At 40.9% G+C, this 19,929-nt stretch overlaps 1 protein-coding gene across 10 annotated transcripts; it reads left to right on the plus strand.

Moving 5' to 3' along the window:
• Positions 1-82: 82 nt before the first annotated feature.
• LOC120061675 (E3 ubiquitin-protein ligase DTX3L-like) lies at positions 83-19,068 on the plus strand. Of its 10 annotated transcripts, none has more exons than XM_039011571.1 (16): positions 83-192; positions 517-575; positions 2,557-2,605; positions 6,612-6,688; positions 6,784-6,873; positions 7,875-7,961; positions 13,420-13,548; positions 13,662-13,745; positions 13,953-14,081; positions 14,605-14,655; positions 14,829-14,957; positions 15,182-15,410; positions 15,669-15,850; positions 15,953-17,530; positions 17,688-17,905; positions 18,087-19,068. In XM_039011571.1, the coding sequence occupies exons 4-16, from the start codon at positions 6,665-6,667 to the stop codon at positions 18,154-18,156; spliced, it is 3,000 nt and encodes a 999-aa protein (XP_038867499.1). In that variant the 5' UTR covers positions 83-192; positions 517-575; positions 2,557-2,605; positions 6,612-6,664; the 3' UTR covers positions 18,157-19,068. The 10 variants fall into 10 exon arrangements, with proteins under 10 accessions (XP_038867499.1, XP_038867528.1, XP_038867543.1 ...); XM_039011600.1 differs by having other exon boundaries at positions 13,662-13,697; XM_039011615.1 differs by lacking the exon at positions 14,829-14,957.
• The last annotated feature ends 861 nt before the right edge of the window (positions 19,069-19,929 follow it).

Raw genomic sequence — 19,929 nt, forward strand, 5'->3', positions numbered from 1 at the left:
GAAACAAAACAAACAAAAAAACGTATCCCATTTTTTATTTTTGTTCATACCTGGAAGTACACGCCCCTAATATAATATTCACGGTGCATTAATGGCTGTGTTTAGTAGCCAGCTAGTGGAAGTAAGTTAACCGTAGTCTCTCAACCTGCTACAAAACGAAGTCCCCAGCCCAGAGGTACCTGCTGCAGAAAGGTGAGATTTCTACGTCTGAACCCACACACACAAACAAATAATATCAATAGGCACCAGCCAGACAGAAGATCTAGCTACGTTAGCTACAGAAAGTAACTTAATGTAGAAATCTTGTAGCAGGTTGAGGGACTAACGTGATTTACTTTCACTAGCTAACGTTAGTTACCATGAGGGACTAATTACTTCCACTGGCTATCATGATTATAGCCAGTAGTCAGGTAGGGCTAGCTAGCCTGCTAGCTCTAGTCAGTTAGCCAACTTGCTAGCTACAGTAGTCAGCAGTAACGTTAGCTGGCAGACTTTCATTTTCGTTTTCTTGTTCAGCCCCAGTTGTCAAAATATATTGCAAGAAATTGAGTGAGAACGCCACGCAGTGCGCACTTGTAAGTAAACTTTAATCGCATCTATTTTCTTTTCTTTTAGGGTTGTATGTGGTTCTAGAACTTTTACCAGCCTATCACGAAAGCAACTGTTTACTAGAATTTTGTGGATTCATTTTAATCGATATGCAAAGATGATCATTTCTGTGTAAAACGAAAGTGATACTATTTTCTGTATTTGGGCAGTAAAGCAGGCTACATAAAACATTGAGTTGATCCCATATTTGTTTTAATTCAAGAGACAATACCCCAAATCTTATTTGTATCTTATTTGTAATGACATTGCATTCGAGGTGTGTGTAAAGCAGAGTATGTGAGAGGAGCAGAACATCCCTATTTGACTGGAGTGTATGGGGGGTGATGAAGGTCATAAATAATACTCGTGAAGCTACTGATACCTCTCATGAAGTCACCTAACGTCTTCCTAGCGCCATAAAATACCACTATGTATTAACATGGACTGTCAATGGAGACAAGTTTCTTGGAAGGCCAGAAAATACATTTTAGCTAGTTAAAAACTCCACATCCTTCAAAGACCACAGTCAAGGTGGTCTTCGAAGGCGTTCTGATCTGGTTCGACAACTTCCACCACATCAGGTGGAGTATCGTGATCTCAAAGTACTTTATACAAAAACAGCAATAGAAAAACACTAAGTCAATCACATTTTTTTATACTACAGTATATGCAATAATGTTATATACAATTGCATTGTTTACTTCAGTAAACTGCTGCGGCTCCCCTCCATACAGCAGGCGATAGGGTGAGTACTCTGGAGGCCTGGACCCTGCTGTGTTGTGTGCAAAGATAATTAACGTTACCTTCAGATTGTCCTTCCACCATTCCTGTTACCCGTCAAGGGACTTGCCCATGGCAGTCCCATTCATCCAAACATGAAGTCACCATACATCTACACATTCACATTACATATAACTCACTGTCCTATCAGTGTCAATTTTGAAAAAAACTCTAAATCACTGGACGCCTATGCGCTACAACCATTACATTATTAACTGCTGGCATTGACTAAAACCAACTAGGCTAGAGCTAACTAGCGCTTAGCCAAGCTAAATGTGGTTAGCATCAAGCTAGCGAACTGTTAAACGCTATTTTCGTACAAATATTAACACTAACACATTTTATCGTGACATCCCATATTTACATATTACCTAAAGTAAACTGATGCTTTGTTAATAAAACAAAACAAATTGGATGGGGGGAAAAAAGACAAAATTCAGATGCCATGTTAATCCCTTCTCTTACATGTAAACCATTAGCAACCTAGCCTAACTCCGTTAACATAATAGGGAAAATACCAACCAGTTTTCATTCAGCTCCCCTAGCAGCAGTAATTATACATGCATTAAATGCAAAATACACAAAATAAAACATGACCATACATATGTGTGTGTGTGTGTGTGTGTGTGTCACATATACACATGGCATATGCTTGAGTACCACCTTGACATCTCTGATCTGCTTGCCTCAATAAATTAATGTGAGAACATTGGTAGCCAGGATTAGCTATGTGTCTAGTCTCCTAATAATTGCATAACGGTGCAAGTTAGACAAGTTATCTTTTTGTTTGCATGTTTAAAAAAATATATCTATTTTATTTAACCTTTATTTAACTAGGCAAGTCAGTTATGAACCAAATTCTTATTTACAATGACGACTTACCCTGGCCAAACCCTAACCCGGACAACGCTGGGCCAATTGCGTGCTGCCCTATGGGACTCCCAATCACGGCCGGTTGTGATACAGCCTGGAAACGAACCAGGGTCTGTATTGGTGCCTCTAGCACTGAGATGCAGTGCGCCACTCGGGAGCCCCAAGAATGTATTTTTTCGTTGGTTCTGCCAATGTTGAGTGATCACACATGCCTCAGCAGTTACTTTGCCTGCTTGCAAATGTGTGCTAAAAGTGGGGATGTTTCATAGTATCTGATTATCTTAACTCACCACCAATGAATTTCTTTTTTTACAGAAAACCACAGAACCACCACTGCAATACAGACCTACACTCAGAATAAAAGGTATTATCTACAAACTAACAGGATTCTTCCGCTGTCCCCATAGGAGAACCCCTTCTGTGTCTAGGTAGAACCATTTTGGGCTCCATTCTACAGAGGGTTCTACATGGAACCAAAAATACTTCTACCTGGTGTAGCCAACTTCACATAGCCCCCCAGAAGAAAGGCACACGGACACCCACACTTCAGGTTGACTCGGTTTTCATCTGCAGTAAAAGATATCAAACGGTGATGACAGGCATTGACTTGACGGTCATAGCCACACGTTCACTGCTCTCAGAATATCTCTCTCAGACTGAGTCTACAAAGTGACTGTATAGTATACATGCGTTGTGTTTAGAAAATAACACAAATACAGAAAAGTATACCTGCAGTAAAAGATATCAAACAGTGATGACAGGCACTGACAGGACGGTCACAGCCACACGTTCACCTGGTTAGGTAGGACACAAGATATCTTTTTAGATAGGAGCAACAGTAGTGATACATACCCTCAATGTGAAGTGATATTAATCCATAAATACAGAGCACAAGTACAACCCTTTTATATAAACCTTTTAAGGTAGTAAGAAAATAAACATTCACTTAATATTTCAATAAGTAACGTAAACTCGTACATCGCCTTGGTCCAGACAATTGCCCTTATTTTAGCGCCCCAAACACGTAATACTTCCAGATCAACTGTAATGTCAATACCATTGTAAAGCACAATTTCTCCCCTTTCCAACAGAATCAATTACATGACCTAAACGCTGCCCGTTTCTGCATAATTCAAGCAGGCAATGGGCCCCGTCGGGTCTTTTTAAAAATGGCGGGTGGGGAAGCGAAACTAATGCGTGATAGTGAGAAGGAGAGATGTTGTGTGGGAAAATTGCTTTTTTTCACTCGATCTGTCCAACTTATCACCTTATCGCCTCTAAAATGTAAATAAAACACTATAAAGAGTTTATATAATGTGTCATTACATACCTATTTGAAGGTTTGTGTCGAATTTGAATCAAGTTTTTAGGGCGGTGCTAAAGTGATCTTAGAAGTAAACAGCGGCTTTGAGAATGATGATCGCATGCAATGATGACGAAAAAAATGACTAGGTATCCCCCTTACCCCCGTCACTGTCCATTTCTTGTTTTTAAAGGATGAGAGAAATGCTACACCTGGTGGAGAGAGATTGTAAGACAGAAATAGTTGCTTTATGCGTGCTGTACGTTACGACATGACACGTCAAGATGTAACAGAGGGTCAGTTTTTTTCAACTTTTCTCCAATACTATAGAGCCATTACCATGTCGATCAACGCTTGAATAGAAACCTAGTTCACACCCCCGGTTTTGACTTCAACACAGTCGCTACAGTCCCATTAGTTTTCTTTGTAGCCTCGTTTGAATGTTGCGGTTGCGCACATTTGTACGGAATGGGGTGAGTTTACGTTAACCTGCTGGCAATAGCTAGCGTGACATTGTAGTGCAGTGACCAACGGGGCTAGTTAGCTCATTAACATGGCTAGATAAGCCAGCAAAACCTTGGTTAACTTGCTGAAATAGGTCTTCAATACATTAACGGCAAAATAAATATATACATAGCCACATTCGCTATTGACTTTCGGATATATGAACCAGTTTTCCAAAAACACTTACGTTATACAGTTTTTATATACAGAGGAAGGAGACACGACCTCAGACTGAGGAGCAGGCAGACCAACTTCCCAAATAGGGGAGAAGCACTCAAAACCCACTAGTTGTTCTTTCAAATAAAATAATACAAAAATGAAAGTACGAAGACCACTCGTATTACCAACCTTACTACAATGGCAGCAAATATTTCTATGAATTCAGTAACACAAAATTAAAGGAAACTTTATATCACCCCTTTTCCTGAAGTGAATGGTTTCACCCACTACTCTACCGCGAACTGCGGCGTTCTTTGATGTCTACATTGCGTGCGAGGTTGATGGAAACTCTACATTTTCACTTTGTTACACTGGAACCAAAAAGTTTTCTCCTTTGGTGATAGCCAAAGAACCCTGTTGGAACCCCTTTCTCAAAGAGTGTACTCAACAAGTTTAACCTGTTAAGTTTACACCATTTAATTCTGTACTCAAACATCTGCCTGGTATTCTCATTTTAGATCCCAAGGGGTCTTTATTTTTTCCACTGTATGCTCTCACTCTCATCACTATCTCCTTTGCCATCTTCTCATGTCTTTTCTTGGAACTCAATCCATACACACACACTACTATGCATCTTGCTTACATTTCTCACATTTTAGGCATCCAGTTGAGGCCTTTGATGGATCTTGTTGCACTGAGATGGGCACAGGGGTATATGTACGGTATATTTTTAGTGTGGTGGCAAACTGGTTGAACAGGAGAAGAGTATCTGGATACTTGTGGAGGGAGAGCAGTGAGGGTGGTGGGTTGAACAGCTATAATTTTGAACAGCTGCAAGTTGATTGGTTGCTCTGGCTCATCACATCTTGACTAAAGAAATTTCGAAATTAGTTCAACAGCTGAAAAGCCGTCATTAACGTACTCCCAGAGATAGCAATATATTCAGTATTCACTGAATGAAGTAGCCTACCATCCCCATTTACAATTTCATTCATCAATGAAATAAATTCTACTATAGCACATTCAATTACAGAATTATTGTAGACTATATACTACTCCTGTATCTACCTTGTACAATACCGTAATCATTGATCCAGTTAGTCACAAAAATAAATAGGTGTTGGTTAAATTGTGATTTTAATTAATGGAGCGAATTTGGAGCGACTGTTTTTTCCCCCTGTGAGCACGGAGTGGTTTTTAGCTGAGCGGTTGGAAAGGACGTGGAGCGCCAGACAGTTCCATGAGCGATGAGTGGGATTTCTATCTCCACTCACATACTCAGGTGTAAATTGTTCAGTGTTGTCTGTCAGGTAAGGGCAGATTGGGTTGGTTGTCAAGTTAGGCCAATATAACTTCCAATATGGAGGGTGCTGGGCAATAATGTTGAAAGAAAAACAATCTGCGGTTGATACATCCATTTTGACTTATAAATTAATGATATGAACCCAACGATTCTTGAGGAATATAACTTCTTAATAAATGCCTCATGAGCTTGTATCAACTGTGGTACCCCATCAGAACCCCACATATATAAGCTTGTTTTACTCCAATGTCTGTAAACAATGTAAATGTAAACAACCCTCAAAACATGGTTTCAACTATAATTTTGACATCATGGATGGTCAGTCCTTGCATCCATAGCTCTGTTTATACATCTGAGAATGGTTATATTTCTACAGCCCCATCCCTCAGCTTTTTACCACAACTGGGGTGGGGAAATTGCTTTAACTGCTGCTTGCCGCTTTAAAGGAGTCCAAAGCCTAGTTTATACCTGCCGCTAACATGTGTCCTTTGCCCTGATCTCCACATTCTGATCGTGCCCACATTTTCAGAAATACAGTGTCTACATGTTATTAAAATGTATTTTATCTATGTCCTCATTGTGACCACATTTCCTGATCCTTCCCTGTATGCAAATTATTCGACCGCTATTCTTTCAAAATGTTGATTTATTTTAAGACACATTGATGTCATAAGTCAATGGGGTTACCTGTCAATGATTTTAGAAGGTGGGATAATGATGATTTAAAGAATCGTCTATACTTGTAATATATCCAGACACAATCCGTGCCTGACTACCTCCGAAGGTGGTCAGGAAGATCTGATCACAATGTGTCTTTTAATCATCTACACCTGTCTGGAAATGTGGGCACAATCAGAATGTGGACAAGATCAGGACAAAGGATGCCTGTCAGAACCGGGTATAAATGGGGCTTTAGACATGCTGAGAAACACAAGAGTAATAGAAAAGTGAGAACCAACCCAGTGTCCCCTAATAGCCAGCGAAAGCAATTGCCTTTTCTATATTTTATGATAATACAATTAACATTTTAGTTCTAATTTCGCACACATAGTAGTTTTTCACATACCAGCCTGACGTGCATTGTGTTCAAATGGTGTTTAGGACTGGCTGAAGTGAAAGTGACATCTTGAGTGGTGTAAGCACAGAGACTAAACATGTCAGACGTAGAGGACATGGATGTGAGTATATGCACTTGTATTGTGGATAGATCATGGAACATTTTTATCCTAACAGAACTTAAGAGGAGAACTTAACAATCATTATTTCTTTCAAGACATCAACCACAGAGATGAACAGAAACAATGAAGTCTCTGGACCAGAACAGCAACGGCTCCATGACCTTTCGCAAATACAGATTTGTGTGGTAGGTATCAAAGGATGGGACCAGGGGTAGCATATGTTACACAGGTGTGACATTATTAAAACCAGTGACTTAATTTGGGTATTTAGGGTTAACATCAACTAACAGTATTTCATAAAGGCCTACAATGTTCTTGTGCTCTAATTATTATGACTAAACACTTTTGTCTCGGGGTAGGCTACTTATATTTAGAATGTGGAAATGTAGGCTATTGCGTTAACCACATGTTGAGGATGCACAACCGTTCATCGATTTGACAGCTTCTCCAATGCAGTTACACGTCCGACATCACCTAAACAAAAGTAATGAAACTGCTATGCAGTTGTCAGTTATTGCGGGTTCGTGCTGGAACTGATTGAATATAGGCCTTAGGCTTGGATTCAATCCATTTGCGGTGTGTCGACTATGCACTATTTAAAGGTAGTTTGCTAATTAGCCGACGTGGAGCGTTTACCGTGAATGTGGTCTCGTGAATGCGGTATTGTTGCCTTTAACCTTGTACTGCAGTGAGCTAAATCAGGGTCACACAGTGTTTCTTTTCTTGGTAGTCTTAAACAAATCTACTTTGAAACAAAAGTATACACATGGTTATGGGCTTTAAAAAAAAAAAATGACACCTGTACCATGTCAGATATAGAGTTGAAATGTATTCAATTTTGATTTTGCATCCCAATATTTCACTTTATATACATTGCAGAAGACTGAAATATAACAACCATTTGACATAAACAACTGATTTTCGGCTGGTTTTGCATTGCCGACAATGCGGGATCGGCTTGAATCACGGCCTTCGCCTACTACTGGACTAAAAAGCATCCTCAATGGAGAATCTCTATTGAAAATGCATCTTTAGTCCAGGAATAGAGTGCATCCCTAACCTTGTCCTAAGACTTCAGTTCAGAGCCACTAAGAGAGAGAATTCACCAATATAATAAGAACTATAACTTTGTGAAGGCACAGGTTTATGATGGTAAAATAAAAGTGCTCTCCACTGTCTCTCCCAGCCCACAGGAACATCCAGTGGCCCTGTAACAGTGATACAGTCACAGCCTCAACGGTCTAGTGTTTCTCAAAGTGCTTTTACTTATAAGGTAAGGAGTTTTATAGGACTCTATTGTGGTATACTAACACCGCTTACTGTTGCTCAGTATCTTTTGAGAGCTGTAAACAGTGTCATTTAACCTGTAAATCTAAGCCCTGTGAAAGCCAGGGGAGGGTGGGGGGGTTTACTAAGCTATATGATCTTTAAAAAAAAAAGGGTCATACCAAGGATAATTTTGCCATTTGATTTTGAATTTTCAAACCCCTTGAAGTATCAAAATATATTAGCCCACACAAATTGATTGAATAACAGATTCACTACATGGACGAGATAGTCCCATTAAAGAAAATCTAAAGGAAGTTTGTTCTGATATGTCTGTCCTGTATCTGAGAGATATTAGAAAGATCAGGAAACATTTTTTTAATATATACTGTATGTATTTAACCCCTTATTTTTGGCACTAAACAGTCTAAGCCCCTGTCTAACCTGGGGGGGAATATTTGTTATTTTTCTTGACATGCATTTAACCCCTTATTTTTGGCACTAAACAGTCTAAGCCCCTGTCTAACCTGGGGGGGAACATTTGTTATTTTTCTTGACATGCATTTAATCCCTTATTTATGTCTCCATATATACACTACCGGTCAAAAGTTTTAGAACACCTACTCATTTGAGTTTTTATTTCTTTATATTATTTTCTACATTGTAGAATAATAGTGAAGACATCAACATAATGAGAACACATATGGAATCATGTAGTAACCAAAGAAGTGTTAAAAAAAAATATATATATATATATTTGAGATTCATCAAATACCCACCCTTTGCCTTGACAGCTTTGCACACTTCTGGCATTCTCTCAACCAGCATCACCTGGAATGCTTTCCCAACCGTCTTGAAGGAGTTCCCACATATGCTGAGCACTTGTTGGCTGCTTTTCCTTCATTCTGTGGTCCGACTCATCCCAAACCATCTCAATTTGGTTGAGGTTGGGGGATTGTGGAGGCCAGGTCATCTGATGCAGCACTCCATCACTCTCCTTCTTGGTGGAGATGTGTTGGGTCATTTTCCTGTTGAAAAACAAATGATAGTCCCACTACGCCCAAACCAGATGGGATGGAATATCGCTGCAGAATGCTGTGGTAGCTATGCTGTTTAAGTGTGCCTTGAGTTCTAAATAAAGCACATTGTCACCAGCAAAGCACCCCCACACCATAACACCACCTCCTCCATGCTTTACGTTGGGAAATACACATGCGGAGATCATCCGTTCACCCACACAGCGTCTCACAAAGACACTGCGGATGGAACCAAAAATCTCCAATTTGTACTCCAGACCAAAGGACAAATTTCCACCGGTCTAATGTCCATTGCTTTTGTTTCTTGGCCCAAGAAAGTCTCTTCATCTTATTGGTGTCCTTTAGTAGTGGTTTCTTTGCAGCAATTTGACCATGAAGGCCTGATTCACGCCGTCTCCTTTGAACAGTTGATGTTGAGATGTGTCTGTTACTTGAACTCTGTGAAGCATTTATTTGGGCTCCAATTTCTGAGGCTGGTAACTCTAATCAACTTATCCTCTACAGCAGAGGTAACTCTGGGTCTTCCTTTCCTGTGGCGGTCCTCAGAGCCAGTTTCATCATAGCGTTTGATGGTTTTTGCAACTGCACTTGAAGAAACTTTCAACGTTTTAGAAATGTTCCCGATTGACTGACCTTCATGTCTTAAAGGAATGATGGACTGTCATTTCTCTTTGCTTATTTGAGCTGTTCTTGCCATAATATGGACTTTTACCAAATAGGACTATCTTCTGTATACCCCCCCACCTTGTCACAAATGATTGGCTCAAACGCATTAATAAATTCCACAAATTAACTTAAGGTACACTTGTTAAATGAAATGCATTTCAGGTGACTACCTCATGAAGCTAGCCCATCCAACTACCTCATCCCCATATTATTTATTTTTGCTCTTTTGCACACCAGTATCTCTACATGCACATCTATCACTCCAGTGTTAATGCCAAATTGTAATTATTTTGCCACTATGGCCTATTTATTGCCTTACCTCCCGAATCTTACTACATTTGCACACACTGTATATAGACTTTTCTACGGTGTTATTGACTGTACGTTTGTTTATCCCATGTGTAACTCTGTTGTTTTTGTTGCACTGCTTTGCTTTATCTTGGCCAGGTCGCAGTTGTAAATGAGAACTTGGTCTCAAATGTAAAATATATTTTGATTTTGTTTAACACTTTGGATACTACATGATTCCATATGTGTTATCTCATTGTAGAATAACAGTGAAGACATCAAAACAATGTAGAAAATAGTATAAAGAAAGAAAAACCTTTGAATGAGTAGGTGTTAACTTCTGACCGGTAGTGTACTTCCATTCATTTTTTTTCAACTGGTAGTGGGGGACCTTCAGATGAGGCCTGTGAGCATCCTAAAGCAAAACAACATGTAGGTGTCCGTGAGAGTCTCACCTTTCCAACAGAGGGGTCATATTAGTATGTAGCCCAAACTGTTCGGATGCTACAGACAGAAGTTAGCAGATCGGCTGTACAGACAGGTCCCAATATGCTTGTGGGGGGCATAGAGCAAACCGGAGAACACCATCGTGTTTGTGAGAGTCTCATCTTTAAAGGGGTCATCATAGTTTTTAGGCCAAACCGTTCGGACGCTACAGACGATTTTATGAGAAGACCGATTTTCGCGATGTCTCATGGTCTTATAAACACCGGCGCGCCAAGTCTCGGTCCAAAAGGCTTCTTAACAGCTTCCACCCCCAAGCCATAAGACTGCTGAACAATTCTTCAAATGGCCACCGGACTATTACACCTCCCCCCCTTTGTTTTGTACACTGCTGCTACTCGCTGTTTATCATCTATGCATAGTCACTTAACCCCTACCTACATGTACAAATTACCTCTAACCTGTGTACCCCCTAACGCTGACTCGGTACCGGTACCTCCTGTATATAGCCTCGTTATTGTTACTTTTTATACATTTTTACTTTAGTTTATTTGGTAAATATTTTCTTAACTCTTCTTGAACTGCACTGTTGGTTAAGGGCTTGTAAGTAAGCATTTCATGGTAAGGTCTACACTTTGTTTGATTTGACGTGTTGGTAGAGCATTCCAGAGCTGAGGGGCCTCATGTCAGAAGGCCCTGTCACCCATGCTCCACAGGTTTGTGGCTGGTGTGACCAGGCTGTTTGAGTCTGATGATCGTAGTGTGCGTGCTGGGGAATAGTTCCCTAGAAGTTGGCATATGTATTTGGGTGCATCACCCTTGAGGGCCTTAAAGGTGAGAAGCATAATCTTACATTTTATCCTGTATTGAAAAGGAAACCCAGACTATTTGCATTGTCCCCCCTCTTTTATACTGCTACTACTCACTGTTTATTATCTATGCATAGTCACTTTAACTCTACCTACATATACATATTACCTCAGTTACCTCAACTAACATGTGCCCCCCCACATTGAATCTGTACTGGTACCCCCTATATATAGCCTCGCTACTGTTATTTTACTGCTGCTCTTTAATTATGTTATTTTTTTACTTATTCATTTTTTACTTAACCAACAATGCAGTTGTAAGAAAAATAAGTGTTAAGGGCTTGTTGGTAAACATTTCACTATGGTCCACACCTGTTGTATTCGGCGCATGTGACAAATACAATTTGATAACGTTTGAAAATTTGATTTGATTTTCACCGCTAATGTGGAAGTGGGACATAGGCGGATACGGTTGATTGAGGCACATCCAATGCAAAAAAATACCTAAACTCAGCAAAAAAAGAAACGTCCCTTTTTCAGGACCCTGTCTTTCAAAGATAATTCGTAAAAATCCAAATAACTTCACAGATCTTCATTGTAAAGGTTTTAAACACTGTTTCCCATGCTTGTTCAATTAACCATAAACAATTAATGAACATGCACCTGTGGAACGTTCGGCAATTAAGGTCACAGTTATGAAAACTTAGGACACTAGAGGCCTTTCTATTGATTCTGAAAAACACCAAAAGAAAGATGCCCAGGGTCCCTGCTCATCTGCGTGAACGTGCCTTAGGCATGCTGCAAGGAGGCATGAGGATTGCAGATGTGGCCAGGGCAATAAATTGCTATGTCCGTACTGTGAGACGCCTAAGACAGCGCTACAGGGAGACGGGACGGACAGCTGATCGTCCTCGCAGTGGTAGACCATGTGTAACAACACCTGCACAGGATCGGTACATCCGAACATCACACCTGCAGGACCGGTACAGGATGGCAACAACAACTGCCCGAGTTACACCAGGAACGCACAATCCCTCCATCAGTGCTCAGACTCTCAGCAATATGCTGAGAGAGGCTGGACTGAGGGCTTGTAGGCCTGTTGTGAGGCAGACGTCACCGGCAACAACATCGCCTATGGGCACAAACCCACCGTCGCAGGACCAGACAGGACTGGCAAAAAGTGCTCTTCACTGACGAGTCGCGGTTTTGTCTCCCCAGGGGTGATGGTCGGATTGACGTTTATCGTCGAAGGAATGAGCGTTACACCGAGGCCTGTACCCTGCAGCGGGATCGATTTGGAGGTGGAGGGTCCGTCATGGTCTGGGGCGCTGTGTCACAGCATCATCGAACTGAGCTTGTTGTCATTGCGGGCAATCTCAACGCTGTGCGTTACAGGGAAGACATCCTCCTCCCTCATGTGGTACCCTTCCTGCAGGCTCATCCTGACATGACCCTCCAGCATGACAATGCCACCAGCCATACTGCTCGTTCTGTGCGTGATTTCTTGCAAGACAGGAATGTCAGTGTTCTGCCATGGCCAGCGAAGAGCCCTGATCTCAATCCCATAGAGCACGTCTGGGACCTGTTGGATCGGAGGGTGAGGGCTAGGGCCATTCCCGCCAGAAATGTCCGGGAACTTGCAGGTGCCTTGGTGGAAGAGTGGGGTAACATCTCACAGCAAGAACTGGCTAATCTGGTGCAGTCCATGAGGAGGAGATGCACTGCAGTACTTAATGCAGCTGGTGGCCACACCAGATACTGACTGTTACTTTTGTTTCTTTTGACCCCCCCCCCTCCCCTTTGTTCAGGACACATTATTCCATTTCTGTTAGTCACATGTCTGTGGAACTTGTTCAGTTTATGTCGCAGTTGTTGAATCTTGTGTAAATATGATTGAACATATGTTAAGTTTGCTGAAAATAAATGCAGTTGACAGTGAGAACGTTTCTTTTTTTGCTGAGTTTAAAATGTCAGATTTATATGGAGGTATTTGTATTATGCTACTGAGATTCACGCGGTGCTGACATCGACCTTAGTTACACTTCAGGTCCCTGAGGCTTATGTTGTTACGTGACCTCATGATACCGTGACTCAACTAATCTCTGAAAAAACAGGATTATTATCTAACCAATAATCAAGTTTTTCTATTGAATTGTCCAAAGTGGCTTCCTTTTTTTGGACTAGAATTGCCGCTCATACTGATGCTCAGTTATTCCTTCAGGCAGAAACATCCGAGGACGTGTCTGAAGACGCAAGTTCATCAGCCCGAGATACTGCCGATCGGTACTCTGAGACTTTTGGAGGAGGGACACCTTCAGCAACCTGTGTTAATTTCCCAAGCTCTGATAATGTTAGTCATTTTATTTTTAGACAGCTGTGAATATTTATATAATACATATATTAATCTGCAACAAGGGCACACATTCACCGGACAAATCAATATTTTCATATGTTATAATCCAGGACCCAGACCTGTATCAAGCAGATAATGACTTTAAGGTGAAGCATCCTTCAGCACCCCTGTATGACCCCAGACACTATGGCAATGTTAGTAATTTTGTCTTTTGATAGCTGTGAAAATCTGATGAACGTAGTTTACATGTTAAATAAGGACATGACTTGTTTTCTTTTTATTGGTGTTTTTAGAATATATATATATATCTCCATAAGGCTAAAATTATATCTCTTGAAGCATTAATGATGGTAGATATTTTACGACATGTACAATATTTGTCATCACTCCATTCTCTCTAGCCTCAGTTATCCTCTTCCAAAGAGATGAGTGTGGATTCTCCTGCTGAAGGAGATAATGGCTCTGCTAGAAACAAACAATCACAGCGAGATCAGCATTCTCCCATCAACCCCCAAAGCACTCATGATGTGGTAATGATTCTATCTAGCAGATCAAAGGATGTGTAATTTTTTTAACTAGCTTTAGACACTTTACTGTAGTACACTCTGGTCAATGATCAGGAGACAACAGTTTCTGTTATTGCCCCTGTCAATCAGGCTCTGATATCTGCCTTGAAAGCATGACGTCATCCTCTTATCTTATCAGTTACTAAGCCACCTGAACAATGCAAAAATAATACATGTTGTAATTTTTTCATGACCTGAATCAGGCAAAGGACGAGACCGAGGAAAAGCAGACCACTGGACCTCTAGATGAGGCTACAGTCTGTCAGTGTAGTGTGGCCTGGGAAAAAACCCATCTCTAGCTTAAACTGATATATTTCTATGGGGATTCTTTATTATGCTAATAATAAAGCTGTGAATATTTGTATAATACATGGATTAATGTGCAACAAGGGCACACATTCACCAGACAAATCACTATTTTCATATGTTAAAATCCATAAAGTTGTCTCTAATTATTAACATCATATTAATATTCTGTTGTTTCCAGGACCCAGACCTGTATCAAGCACCCCTGTATGACCCCAGACACTTTGGCAATGTTAGTAATTTTGTCTTTTGTTAGCTGTGAAAATCTGATGAACGTACTTTACTGGTTTTCTTTTTTGGGGCGTTTTTCAAATGTATATTTCTATAAGGCAAAAATTATATCTCTAAAGCATTAATGGTGGTAGATATTTTACGCCATTTACAATATTTGACATCACTCTCTAGCCTCAGTCATCTTCTTCCAAAGAGATGAGTGTGGATTCTCCTGCTGAAGGAGATAATGGCTCTGCTAGAAACAAACAATCACAGCGAGATCAGCATTCTCCCATCAACCCCCAAAGCACTCATGATGTGGTAATGATTCTATCTAGCAGATCAAAGGATGTGTAATTTTTCTAACTAGCTTTAGACACTTTACTGTAGTACACTCTGGTCAATGCTCAGGAGACAACAGTTTCTGTTATTGCCCCTGTCAATCAGGCTCTGATATCTGCCTTGAAAGCATGACGTCATCCTCTTATCTTATCAGTTACTAAGCCACCTGAACAAGGCAAAAATAATACATGTTATTTTTTCAGGACCTGAATCGGGCAAAGGACGAGACCGAGGAAAAGCAGAACACTGGACCTTTAGATGAGGCTACAGTCTATGTCAGTGTGGAGTGGCCTGGGAAAGCAATATTGTCATGGAAGTCTACACTTCAAAAAAGTCTCCAGTCGTGGTTGAATAATAACTTTAAAGAAACAGAATGCACCGTGGAAAGGCTGAACGGAAACTTGGCAGAAGTCAAGATACATCCCCCATCAGGTTAGAATGATACATTAATACCTGTATCATTTCAATGTTGAGGAGACGCTCAAGACATAGAGGTGCTGCTATAAGAAAATAATCTTCACTATCATTGATGCAAACAATGTGTCCCTGTTTTAAATTCCCAAACCTATAGCAAAGGTTTTTTGCCATGTTAGCAAGTTGGATTTGGGAATGCATTTCTGTCTTTTATTCTAAGAGTTTTAATTATTATTATTGTGTGATTGTCTGCTATTATTCATCTGCCCTCTTAAGTCATTGAGGACCTTCTGAAGCGGAAGGAAACACAGGTGACCTTCAAAGACAAGGCCAAGACATCAGCCACTGTGCGGTTTCACAGGGCTATACCACCAGCATGTAAACCCTGGTTTCAATCAAACAGTAATCTCAGCTCAATGGAAGTCTTGCCTCCAACATCTGCACACATGCCACAGGATGTATGTAAATCAAATGCGTGATTATTTGACAGCATTTTCAAATCAACTATAATATAAAACGTATAATGTACATCTTTTAAATATTATTTCCCCCACCTCTAGGTCAAACTCCCAATAACTGTAAGTGCTAGCATTGACATCGGTGGCTACAAACCTGAAGTACGGGCTGCCCTTCTCCGTCATTACCACACCACCGATCACAAGTTGGCTGTAAAAGGGAGCTTTGATGAAGTGAACCAGTTCTACAGAGAGTTGACCAAGATCGTCAGGGAAGCGGAAACCGAGCCAGAAGCGGATTGGAACGATAATGCAGAAGCGGCACAAAGCATGACTCACAATGGAATGAAGACCCATGAAGACCCTGGGCAGAAGGAAATTAGCTTTCCAGTCCCACTGATCCACTTTGTGTACTTGAATCAGGCCTACCGGAAGGAGATGGAGGACATAGAGAAAAGAAATGGAGTCAAAATCAATGCAGAAGTGAAGGTGTCCATCAAAGAGGACACACAGAAAACAGGCAGAGATTTTATGCTGACCAAAGCCCACCAGGAGTTCAGTGACCTCTTCCAGAAGTGTGTAGTTGATTTGGACAGCATTTCCACCCATCTGACACCTGGGGATCCAGGAGACCTCATGAATACGCTGAAAAACATCCAGAATGAGGAGACCAGGCTGGTACTAAATTTGTCTGCCAATGGCTGCGTTGTGTTTGGGCCGGCTCAGGCCATCATGGCAGTCGGGAAGGCTTTTGGGATGAAGACTACAGTAATGACATTTGGAATGGATCACAGCTCCACAGAGAAAGCATCTGGATTTGCTGGAGGACCTGTTTTGAGATCTCCAAAAACACCACGGATGATTGGGATGGACATCAAAGATCCACTTTTGTCACATGGGCTGGCCATGGACCAGACTCACTGGGATCTAATGAAATCTGCCTTTCATGAGAAAATAACAGCAATGAAAAATAAATTTGGAGTGGATTTCATGGAGGAAAAGTCTCCAGGCAAGGTAAAAATTAAAACCAGACCTACAACATCACACAATCCACAGGCAGTCTCCCTGGAAAGCCACGCCATCAGAGCTCTGATGCACTTCTACCAGAAGGTTGCGACATCAGCGATGAGCTGCCACCTGCTGGACCCTACCCATGCAAAGACTGTGGGGGACAAGCTGGAGGAGATCCACCCTCGACACCGCTGTGTCTGGGCAGGAGAAAACTATGGTCCCTGGAGGCTGATCGGCCTACCGCAACATTTGGGCCCTGCTGTCAAAGAGCTAGAGATGATGCTGAAAATGCCTATGTTTAAAGAAGAAGACAAGCACAAGATTGAGTATCCTGGAGACAGATCCAGCACTGGAGCAGCCACCGGGGGAGCAGTCGGAGATGGAGGAGCCACAGGAGGGCCTGAAGATGATAATTGCTCCATATGCATGGACAGATTTATCAACAAGACGAAGTTGTCCTGCAGCCATGAGTTTTGTACAGATTGTCTGAGGAAGGCAGTGGAATTCTCAGGCCCCAGCTGTCCTTTGTGTAAGGATATGTTTGGAAAGGTGGAGGGAGACCAGCCTGAGGGAACAATGAAAGTGAAACATGAAAGTTACCCGTGCATACCTGGATACCGTGGCTATGGCATGATAGTTATCAACTATGATATACCAAGTGGAAAACAGACAGTAAAAGCCTTGATTTTCTTTTCATTATAAATGTAACAAATTTATAGCACTGAATTATCTCATAATGCATTGTTTTTACTAATCACCACAGTGAGGGTTAACAGCAAAATGTTTAACTACACTGACAAATATTTTCTTGACATTTTCTTGACTTCAGAAGAAACATTCCAACCCTGGAAAAGGGTTCATTGGGACCCATAGAATAGCTTATCTCCCTGACAACCAGGAGGGCAACGAAGTGCTGAAGTTACTGGAGAGAGCTTTCGACCAGAAGCTGATTTTCACAGTTGGGACCTCCAGAACCACTGGGACAGACGACTGTGTGACATGGAACGACATTCACCACAAGACCAACATCGATGGAGGGGCACAAGGGTAAAATATCTAAAACGATGGATATGATTATATTAACCTTCTGTAACAATTGACAATTATTTTACATTTGATTAATTTACAAAGGGTAATTGGATATTTTCCACTGCCTTGGAAGTGCCAAGTAACCTGCCTGGGGGGGACAACAATTCAAGATTGTGATGTGTGCTTTGTGTTTTTCCAGTTTTGGTTACCCTGACCCTGACTACCTGAGCAGAGTGAAGAATGAGCTGAAAGCCAAAGGCATTGAATGAAGACAGTCTTGAAAATAGAACAGACTAGTTCAGTTGAGATTTTAAACTGTTTAGAATAGATGCCTCTTAAAGAGTTGATCCATAATAACAGTACACTTTCTAATCAAACCGGGATGGGACATGTATTCTATGAAATCAAGATGTTTGTTGATTTAATATGCCATATTTACAATATCATTGTAACCTCAGTGTGGGTTGTTTTGACTAAACTAATGTACTACAATAATCTTTGAGAATAGTTGTGTGTCTGGAACCATTTTGATCAAGATAAAAAAAAATTAACCATACATTTGTCTAAACAAATGGAAACTTTTGGTTTAGTTTTGATTGGTGTACAAATAGTTCATAAGATGCTTGAATGCAGGGTGACATGTAAAGCTATGACAAAAATACATGTATTGAATGAATAGAACTAAGGAACATAAAAAGCACTGACAGAATTATCAAACAATTATACAGAATAGTTTGCCTAATGACAAACTGAGCTTTTTTCTACATACTTCAGACTTAGAAAGAACTGCCATTGTTTTTTGGGGTGAAGTCTAAATGAGGGATGTTGTACAAAACAAAGTGATCAGCTTTAGCTCCGCCCGCACGCTGGTGAGTTTTTCACTTTATTGCGGAAACTAACGTCCGTGGCACAGCGTTCGGCCGGAGCAGGGAGTTTGGGTAGCCAGGCAATAGAATAGTAACATTGAGTGGAAACAACTTCAATATATTATAATTACCAGTTGGTGAGCTCTCATTAGATAAAGATACTTGCTGGAACTGAAAAGCTTGGTTCAGTGCTCACTTATGAAGGACACGTGTTATTGTGTGTGATAAACAAGGGTGAGCGTTCGAGTTTAAGTTTGCTTTGAATTTTGTTTGATGATTGGCAATGGGAATAAAACACATTAGAGAGTGATCTCACTTTTGTGGTTAACTTGGTATTAATTGTGTCGTCCACAATATGCCAACTCTAGTCCTGTCTAGTTAGATATAAAAACAACCAGAGAAGTGACTGAGGTTCAAAGGTGACCAAACTGCGACACTAATGGAGTGTTGCGCTGCACGATGAGTACATTTTTGACAACTAGCATTTTAGCTAAGCCTAACCCTATTCCAAACCTCGTTCTCCTAACCTGCCATGTTAATTATCCTAAACTGCTATGCATTTTAGCGTCGAACAATAATGGAGCGCTGATGTTACCCATCGCTGTTGATCCACCTACTTCTTTTGCAACGCCCACTTTCAGACACGCTCCAATTATGCGGTTAACCATGCTTGCACCAATACCGTGTTCAAGTGCTAATGGAAACTAGGAGAGTCCGAAATGTTTGACGTGCTTACTGGTTGTAGATATACAGTTGAAGTCGTAAGTTTACATACACCTTAGCCAAATACATTTAAACTAAGGTTTTCACAATTCCTGACGTTTAATCCTAGAAAAAAATCCCTGTCTTAGGTCAGGATCACCACTTTATTTTAAGAATGTGAAATGTCAGAATAATAGTAGATTTATTTCAGCTTTTATTTCTTTCATCACATTCCCAGTGGGTCAGAAGTTTACATACACTCAATTAGTATTTGGTAGCATTGCCTTTAAATTGTTTAACTTGGGTCAAACGTTTCAGGTACCCTTCCACAAGCTTCCCACAATAAGTGGGTGAAATTTGGCCCATTCCTCCTGACAGAGCTGGTGTAACGGAGTCAGGTTTGTAGGTTTTGCTCGCACACGTTTTTTCAGTTCTGCCCACAAATTTTCTAAAGGATTTGAGGTCAGGGCTTTG

This window comes from Salvelinus namaycush, chromosome 2, assembly GCF_016432855.1.
Source record: "Salvelinus namaycush isolate Seneca chromosome 2, SaNama_1.0, whole genome shotgun sequence".
Lineage (NCBI taxonomy): Eukaryota > Metazoa > Chordata > Actinopteri > Salmoniformes > Salmonidae > Salvelinus > Salvelinus namaycush.